This window comes from Coffea arabica, chromosome 4c, assembly GCF_036785885.1.
Source record: "Coffea arabica cultivar ET-39 chromosome 4c, Coffea Arabica ET-39 HiFi, whole genome shotgun sequence".
Classification (NCBI taxonomy): domain Eukaryota; kingdom Viridiplantae; phylum Streptophyta; class Magnoliopsida; order Gentianales; family Rubiaceae; genus Coffea; species Coffea arabica.
The window spans coordinates 45,150,048-45,159,966 of NC_092316.1; the positions used below are offsets into that span (position 1 = coordinate 45,150,048).

Consider the following 9,919-nt stretch of genomic DNA (forward strand, 5'->3'; position numbering starts at 1 on the left):
AATACACTCGAGCCGGTACCTTTGGTTCAGTCCCTTCCCCTTTCGACAGTCCAAGATTAGTCTTAGTTGGTTGCTGGATCCCTTTCCCTTCTCGCAATCGAACTGGGCAGTCAGCAATCCGATGATCGGCGCTCCCACAGTGCAGGCATTTTTCCTCTTTCTTCCAACAATTTGCCTCCGTGTGATTTGGCCCTCCGCAATATCCACAAGAACCACGAGTAGCAGAGGCCGATCCTCCTTGTGAAACACCACTCGACACCCCCAGTTGTCGTACTCCTCCATTTCCCTTTCAAATCTTAGGGGGTGTACTCTTATCCTCTTGTTCCGAACTATTCCCAGGGGAGCTCCTTTTTTTGGTTTGAAAGTTTCTCACCTGTAACCCAGCATTTTCAACCCGTTGGGCTTTCTCCACAGCATCACTAAAGGCACTAAGTTGGGCCACAGCCAAATCCTTCTGAATCTCAACATTTAATCTCTGGACAAAACGCCTTATCCGTCTTTGTTCGGTTATAATCAGTTCGGGCGCAAACTTAGATAATCGGGTAAATTGACTCTCATACTCGGCTACAGTCTGAGTTCCTTGGCGAAACCGAATGAATTCATCTTCCTTCTTTTCTTGGATTAGAGGAGGGAAAAATTTGGCGTTAAATTCTCTCATGAAATTCGCCCACGTTCTCAGGGTTTGTTCTCTTTCCCATTTCAGTCTTATGATATTCTACCGAGAACGGGCTGCTCTCTCTAGTTGAAAGACAGCAAATGTCACTTGTCTCTCCTCGGTATAATGTAACGCAGCAAAAATATCGACCATCTTCTCCAGCCACCTCTCAGCCACGTCAGGATCTGGTCCTTCAAGAAATTTTGGTGGGGAGAACTTCTGAAATCTTTCAAGGGCTCTATCCTCGCCCTCTACATTGTTACTAGGTTGAGGATTAGGGTTTTGGCTCTGGTGTTCCACTACATCGGTTAGCAGATCGGTCATGCGCTGGATAGCAGCGGCTACCTGAGCATTTGGGTTGACCTTAAGTTCATGATTTGGTTCAGGTATTGGTTCCCGGGTACTCCCTTCATTCGAGGGTTGCCTAACACCACGTCCACGACCTCGTCCACTACGAGTACCCTCCATTGGTCTAACCAATCTATAGTCGAAACGTGAAAATAATATTAAAGATAAATATATGCACGAATAAGTAACAAGAGATACACACAGATCAAAAGACATATATCTACCTAACACAACTTTATCAAACAAATCACATGGTAGCAGTCAGTCAGATACAAGCAAAAGAAATCCCATGAAAGTATCAGGGTCATCAAAAGTACTATATACCAACTAGGTCAAAAGTACAAAAGTAACTAACGAAAAGCTTTCCCCCTCTAGGGTTCCGTCCCTAATCTACGAGCATAACACAATTTATATCTTAATCAAGATCAATCATACTTAACAACACCCAAACAAATCACATGAAGTTCCATAGAATCACATTTCTAGTTCGCCCAAGTCCTTTCCAACCTAAACTCTCATCTATTTAGTAGTCGATTACAAGAATCCCAAATAAGATAATTCACAACTCGAGCAGGCCGGTCCCAAGAGTAAATCATCTATATTAGAGATTCCTACCCAACATACATATCTATCTTCCTCAAGTACCATAATAAGGGATTTACGCTTATAATAGGCACGATTCATAGCCTACACCCAAGAAAAGCACTAAGTCCTTTACACTTATTCACACAATCAGGACCATAACACCACTTGGTCCAAATTCACTCCACGCAGAGGCCACATGCGAACCAGCTCCGATACCAACTGTGACAGCCCCACCTCCCCCTAAGGCTAATCAAAGGGCTTAGCGGACCGCCTGCATAGCTCTCGTCAGGACTACGGAGACGAATCACACGAACCCTATATTACGTGCGATAGAACCCTAAGAAAACGAACAATTGAAGACCACCAAGCTCAAATATAACTTACCAAATCATACGGTGAAATGGGAAATCGATTGAACACTTCAAGGAAAAAAGAAACAAAAACAAAAAAACGAAGCGAAATGGCCACGTCACAATCCGGCCGAATTACTGGCCGGATTCGAGGCAGTAGCTGATCCAAAATTTTTCAACTTTTCCTATCAATCATGCCAAGAACTGGCCAGATATACGGCCGGAATCTCTGAAGAATTTTCCCGCCAGAAATTTTTTTTCTTTTCCAAATGCTGCACTCGCCCGATCGTCCAACGGTTACATGAAATGTTCACCAAAGCCATAAAAGCAAAATATCTCAAAGGAATACACTTCAAAAACAAGGTTAAATACTTATTTGCATCGGAGTCTTGAACAAATTAACTAAAGTACAAGCCAAAGTAATCATACTGTTCAAAATATAATTAGGGTTTTGGTTGCAAAAGAGCTTAACAAAATAACATATACACTAGCTCGACCCTTTCTTCCAAAATCATGATTTCAAAGTTTGTCCCCTGTAAGAAAAATAAAGATAACGGGAAGGGGGTGAATTTACGCTCAATGAGGTACAAAAATAATAGCAGTCAAGAATCATGGAATTTCATGTTCAATTAGTCACATATGCATACCAAATAGGGAAATAACCAAACACCTTAGATAGAAAGGATACCGGTGGCTCTCGGGAGCCTAAAATTCCCATTTGCAGTACTTGATCCAAACCCATTGACTCTCCGTCAACATATAAAGAACAACCATGTCCGTACACCCCACTTTACACCAAATTTCGTCCACCAAACGTATCCCTTACCGGGTCCGAACACCTCAACAGAAACAGAAGTGGTAATACTCGAGTATACCAGAAATCCAGAGTCTCCAATATCCAAAGATTTCTCAGAAACAGACTGCCATGGTTCGTTATCTAATCGATCAGGCCCTTACCGGCTCGACTCGAATAAGTAGCCACAGGTTTTGAGCTCAGAGGTCACAGAAAGATCGTTGGATACAAGTCTCCAACCGACAACAGATTAAGCATAGATAACAGAGTCAAATGTACACAGTAAATAGGCATACAGATAAGAGAACGAGTGTGATAAAATACACCCTCGTCTCAAACAGAATAAACAGATAGTACAGTCATTCAAATCACAGATTGCATGTACAGAAACCAAGTTAAGCAACAAATGAGGGGATTGGTACACTCATCAGTTCAAGTGCAGATACTTCAAAAGTTTTCACCCAAAGTGGCTTTAATCGTCAAGAAACCCTAAAATAATCAAAGTAAAACAATTATGGTTCCACAGCCACAACCAAGTAAATGGAATACATACATGAAACTCGACTACAAGTAGGGCGCCTCTCCAAGTTAATTACTAGTACAAAAGAATAAAATGTGACTTTTGAGCAAAAGGATAACAGTTGGTGCTAGGGTTACGAACAACCTCAAAACCCCTCATTCTACCACAATGCAACTCAAACTTAAAAGAACCAAATGGTCTAGAAAATTGGACAGCATTTCCCCTTAAATTCCTTTACTTTCCACCCTACATATCATCACCAATCTCAACTCAAATCAACCCAATTTCACATACAAATCATGGGCTATAAAACACACCTTTCAGCATGATAACCACAACTGAAGCTACACTTGTCGGATTGAGACGAATCTTATGGCGTTTCGAAGCCAAGACATATACCTACATTTCTTATAAAGACCTCCAAAATCAAATCATGCATTTTCATGGTCAAAAATCGAAATCTCAGAGAAAATAGAAAACTGTCTGTGAAACAAGGCTTGTTGGCAGTCAAGGGTATTTCGATCATTTCACAATATAAAGTGCTCCGATTGAGCTGAAATTTTACCAGTAGGTAGCTAACTCAATTATCTACAACTTGCATGTTTTGAGGAAGGGCTGATTCGGCCTCTCTCAAGGATGAACATGCAATGCAAAAGCAGGACAGATTACTACCAAATGGAAACCCTAAGCTGGAATTTAGCTACACAAGCTGAAATTCTTCGGAGGCAAGTGAAACTAGCATATCCAAGCTCAAAATTACACATAACAAACTATTAAACCATGGCTATTCATTAATCATCACATGAGGACAGAAATATTCACTATAAAAACTGAACTTTACCATAACCCTATTTCAAATCATAAACTATCTCACAAAAATACATATTTAACAACTCCAATCCACTAATTTGCAATTATTAAGAGTAAAAGGAAATTTCTAGGTAATTTACCTTGAAACTATAGGAAAGATGATAGTTTAGGGTTTCTTCTTAAAAAATCACTCCACCAAGACCTTTATTCCTCCTTAGATAACACTTTTATGGAATGATTTGTGATTTAATCGGTTGAAACTCCAAATTTGGACAAGAATTGAAGAACAAAGTGAAGTCTTTCTCTTGTGTTTTTTCCTCTCTTTTCTCCCTCTATGGTTCGGCCAAGATGCAAGAAAAATGAGGAGATTTTTGGTCAATTTTGCATTTAGTAAAGGTGGAAGAAAGTTGGTCAAAGTCCAACCTCCATTGACTTCATGACACTTGTCCTTTCCTATGCTTAATCTCATCCTCTTGTTTCCCAATACTAATTAATCTAGCTAACCTCTAATTGTCTCCTAGCATCTTGTAAAATATTATCACTTGATACAAAACTCCAACGAGTCGTCAAAAATATATCACATTTACCGCACTAGCGGGTTCCACATCAATAATGCACTTCAAACTTAATATGAACTAATTTAAACTAGGAAAATGATTTAAAAAAACTCTACTCACTTATAAAATCTCTGGAAAATCGAAATAATAGGATATAGTGAAGAAAAATTGCGTGCGAGGAAATAAAATAATATAAAATACGGAAAATTTACGGGTCCTCACATTCGTGATTCATGATTGATTTGGATCTCAGCCATTGCACTGGGGAGTATTTCTTTCTATCTGTTGTAGTTTTTCTTTCCTTACACATTGAGGACAATGTGTATTTTAAGTGTGAGGGAGAAAATGTGTGGTACTTGGTAGTATTTTTGTATTTGTTGCTTGGACTTGATGTTTGAAAGATGAATTGCATTTAATTGTTGTTAATCTTTGGTTGTTGGCAAGGAGTTTCATCCAAATTTAAGGGGACACTGTCCAAAAGTTTCTAACATCTTGTCCAAATTTGCAAATTTGCCCCAAAATGTTTCAAATTTTGTCAGTTATATCCATGGAGTAACAAATTCCACACCATTAGTAATTCAAATTCCTTTTACTTTTGAGATAAATATATATTGTTTGAAAACTTTTTTTCTCCTTTAACTTGGAAATTACTATTATGTGATTATAAGATGTATATTTATAGGAAAGTATATTTTGTAAAGTAGAGAAAATTATGCCTATATTTTGCATATTTGATGAAATTTTTTCTCTTTACTTGATTTATAAGTTAAATGATAAATATCGTCAATAAGTGCAATACTTTTCTCATGATTATTCTTTTGAGGGAATGTTTATTATCTTATTTTGAAAAAAAATAAAAAAAGAAAAAAAGAAAAAAATAAGGGTTGTTCTACTCCAATGGTTCTTGTACTTAGTAACCGAGAGTTTTTATCTACAAATGTCGACTTTCGTGTAAAACGGTATTTGAATTAAGAATATGCAAGACAACTTGAGTATGTAAAGTGATTCAAAACATTATTCTATTTTAGACTACAAAAAAAAAACCTTTCTTCGGCTTCTTGCTGTAAATTCCATTCTTTTCAATTCTTTTTTCAGTATGGGTTCTAAGCATTGGTTTGCATCTTTCTCTACCCTACTTCTCATAGCTATATTGATCTATAATGCTGGAATTGTTAGTTGTCAAATTAAGGACTCTAAAAATTTTTCGATTTATGATGCAACCGGACCTGAGAGTATTGCCTTTGATTGGTATGGTGGTGGCCCGTATACGGGCATTTCTGATGGTCACATAATTAAGTGGGTTGCAATTCTGAATCGTTGGGTCGATTTTGCTATAACAACTCCATACAGAATTGGTTGTCAATGTCCATTTAATCATGTTTACGCAGAGGCCAGATGTGGGCGACCACTAGGACTTAGTTTTAACCAGAAGACTGGTGATCTTTACATTGCTGATGCCTACATGGGTCTCCTGGCCGTTGGTCCTAATGGTGGATTAGCTAGACCACTGGCAAAGCAAGCAGGAGGAATTCCATTCAGGTTCACCAATGATGTAGTGGTATATCAATATAGTGGTATAGTATATTTTACTGACACCAGCACACGATTTCCAAGAAGTGCATTTGCTTATGTGATATCAAGTGATGACAATACAGGAAGGCCATTGAAATATGACCCATTGACTCATCAAGTAACGGTCCTTCTAGATCATCTTATGTTTCCAAATGGAGTAGCACTGAGCCAAAATGGGGATTCCCTACTTGTTACTGAAACCACAAACAGTAGAGTGTTGAGGTATTGGCTTGAGCCATCCAGGGCTGGTAAGGTTGATGTTTTCGCACAACTTCCAGGAAGGCCATACAACATCAAAAGAAACCAACAAGGTGAATTTTGGGTGGCAACTAACTCAAGAGATGAGATTTTTAATCCAGTTGGAATGATAATTAAATTGAGTCCGGAAGGTGACATATTGAAGATAATAGGAGCTGGAAATGGGGTGACATGGGGGGTTTAGTAGTGATGTAAATGAACATAATGGAAATTTGTGGATAGGATCAGTAGAAGGGTCTCGTGTTGTCAGACTAACACTCTCTAACTAGGCTAATATTGTTTAGAAAAATTATCATTAGCTCTTAAATTTATTTCTCTCTTTTAGTGGTATTTCTAATCTTTTGGACAAAGATCAGTATCGATAATATGATTTTCCCTATAGTTTGTTTCAACCTTAGTAGCAGGTAGGTTTCCTATATTAGCATTTTGTAATAATATTTTATGAGTAAATCTTATATATACTAAAAGTATATACACTATTACCATTAAAAAAAAGAAAAAAAAAGTATGTGAAGTGATTGAGTAACCAGCGATTTTCATCTAAAAATGTTGATTTTCGCGTCACAAGGTACTTTCACAACTTGAGTAATATTTATATCCTTATACTATATAAGAACAAGTTTAGGGCAAAGATAGTTTTTAGATTTCAACCGCAAGGGTGGGGCTATTTTAGAAACGTGAGAGTGTTTGAAATATAATTGGAGCATTAAATACAAGTTATTACAGCTTTAATTTTGCTATAATTACTTATATAACCTTTCAGACATTTAAGACTAGGGGCAGGTTTGGTAAGTGACAATGTTTGGTGCCAAGTTGAGTATCAGGTACAATTGAATTAAGCTTGTGTTTTGATAGAATTACATAAAAGGTCTTTTAATCATTTATTATATTAACATCCAAACCTTCCAATTTCTGAAGCCTTTCTCATCCATTAAGGAATTAATTGGATGTTTACATAATTGGATTTTAATTACAATTAATTGACCTAATTATTACCTGAACAACCATTATCATATTTATGACCCATGTTTAGCCGATTGCCATAAACAACCATCACCATAGTTATGCCTCCATGTTTAGCCGATAGCCTGTCTTCTTTTTCTGTTTCACCTCTTTGGTTTTATTATGGCTATTAAATATTTGGTGGAAGGCGTAACTTTTCCTTTAAATTGAGATGAGCTCTTTGAGTTTGAGGTGGTTTTTTCTCTTTTTTGATGATTGATTTATTCAAGATCTCCATATAGTTTGCTTTTTGATACTTCTAATTCCAAAAACTAACTAATTGTACTATTTTCTGGTTCTTGTATTTGTGGAATACGTTTAAGTTGGTATCAAAACCTAGTTTTATTGCATATATCTTGAATAAGGTTAGCAATTTTATCATCTTGCTTATAATTCATTAAATGAAGTTGTGTGGAACTAATTTTTAAAGTAGCATAACTTATTTGTTCTTATAAATTTATTACTTATAAGTTCTAGATATTAAGTCAAAGTTTAATTAGAACAGGGTATAACATGAGGGCATTGCAAAAGCAAGTTGAACGACGACCTTGAGAAAGTCCCTCCAGTCCTGAAGAAGATTGATTTGCTTTTCAGAAGCATTGAAGCTCGTGCCACACCGGATCCAACACATGCTTAGTTTCATATCCCATCTTCACCTCCTCGACCAAGTTGCTAACATCAAATATTTCATTCATCAGACTTTCTGGTATGCCGTGATTTACCACCTACGTGCGCCGTCACATACTATATATCACTCAAACTAAACCATGTAAAAGCATGATGTTTTTTGACAATTCTAGAAAGAAGGGAGTATGAATTTCTAGAATTCCCAGTGTCTTGCTGCTACTAAGTAGCTAGGAATCCAAATTCCCAAGCGAAAAAGAAAAAAAGAAAAGGGAATGATCCGGTAGTTACCATGAAGAAGCCTCAATCTTGACATCTGTGACGGCCCCACCTCTCCCTAGGGCGTACCCCAGGGTTCGGCGGGTCGCCCGCCCAACTCTCGCCGGGACTCAGTCGATCACTACAGTCCTCAAATAAATACAATACAAATCTCAAGTATACATCAAATGGTCCACAAATACACATCCGTCTCCAATAATTACATGTCACAAATGCAGCGGAAACTAATCCCAAATATACATAAAATAATTCCAAATCCAAAATTGTACAAAGTTTAGGCCATCCATACACGTGCACAAGTACTACAAGTCCTTCCTTCGCCACGAGCCTTGTGGAGGGGAATAAAATAGTTTTTGGGGTGAGCTAAAAGCTCAGCGAGTAACCAGAAAATCATTAATCAAATCGGTTTCACAATAGTTCATTTCAATGATGTCATATAGCAATGATGTCATAAATTAAATGATAAATCCGGAAACAACTACATCATTTGCAAAACAGTAAATATGGATTATCGATAATTCAAGAAACATTTACAATGGAAAGCGATAGTAACATTCATGAAAGGATACATTCATTCTCCTGACATTTCCTCGCTCATTTGGTCATTCATTTCATTTCATTCACCCCGTCCCTGGATTTTGGCCAGGCTCCACCAACCTACATAGGTAATACTCGAGTATACCAAACGTTCACCCAAGTTCCTAATCGCCTGACCGAGTCCGCTTCTGGCTCAAGACGACCGGTAACAAGGGGCAATGGCCAGTTCAGCCCAAAAGGCTTACATTCATGCGCAAGTAACATTTCAATCGAAAATTTCACATTTATCGAGGTCGAGTGCGATAAAGTACACACTCGCCTCGAAAACTCGTTTTGGAAATCATTATAAGCGCTTAACACGTTATCAACCAAAATACAAGTCATGAAGTCAAGAAATATAGCAAACAAGGCACACTCAAATGCCAGCACACATGATATGCAAGAAAACATTTCAAAAGTAACTTTGGAAACAGTTCAAAAGTAAATAATGTAAGAAACGGTTCATAAATAACTTTAGAAGTAGTTTGAGGTCACTCACCTCCATGGCTCAGAAATCATCCATCATATAACATTGCCTTGTTCAAATCCAAGTCTTAGATCACCAACTCAATGCGAACAAGTCCCTTCAAAGTTCGGACAGCACTTCCCCTAAATTTGCTAACTTTTCCAGCCATCATGGCTTCATTATTTCCTCAGCCAGTCCCAAAGGTACACACAACTCCAAATCAGGTAATTCCAAAGCCATTTAAAAGCTAAGATACAAGGCTAGAATTCGTAAGAAGACATCAACAACCAAATCAGTAGTATTCCCAGTCAAACTAACCAATTACCAAAGCTGATTTCTAGGTTCGGACAGAAACAGGGCAGCAGGGGTATTTTGGTCTTTTCACAGGCTACCGAACTTGGATTGAGCTGCAATTTTGCAGGCAGCTATAAAACCTCATTATCTACAACTTTCATGTTTTGTGCTAAGGCCAATTCGGCCTCTAACTATGATGAACAGTGTCAGGCAGAATTGGGAAAATTGAA

At 37.7% G+C, this 9,919-nt stretch overlaps 1 protein-coding gene across 1 annotated transcript; it reads left to right on the forward strand.

Moving 5' to 3' along the window:
* Positions 1-5,714: 5,714 nt before the first annotated feature.
* On the forward strand, positions 5,715-6,632 carry LOC113739201 (protein STRICTOSIDINE SYNTHASE-LIKE 10-like). Its single transcript, XM_027266438.2, has one exon. The coding sequence runs from the start codon at positions 5,715-5,717 to the stop codon at positions 6,630-6,632; it is 918 nt and encodes a 305-aa protein (XP_027122239.2).
* The last annotated feature ends 3,287 nt before the right edge of the window (positions 6,633-9,919 follow it).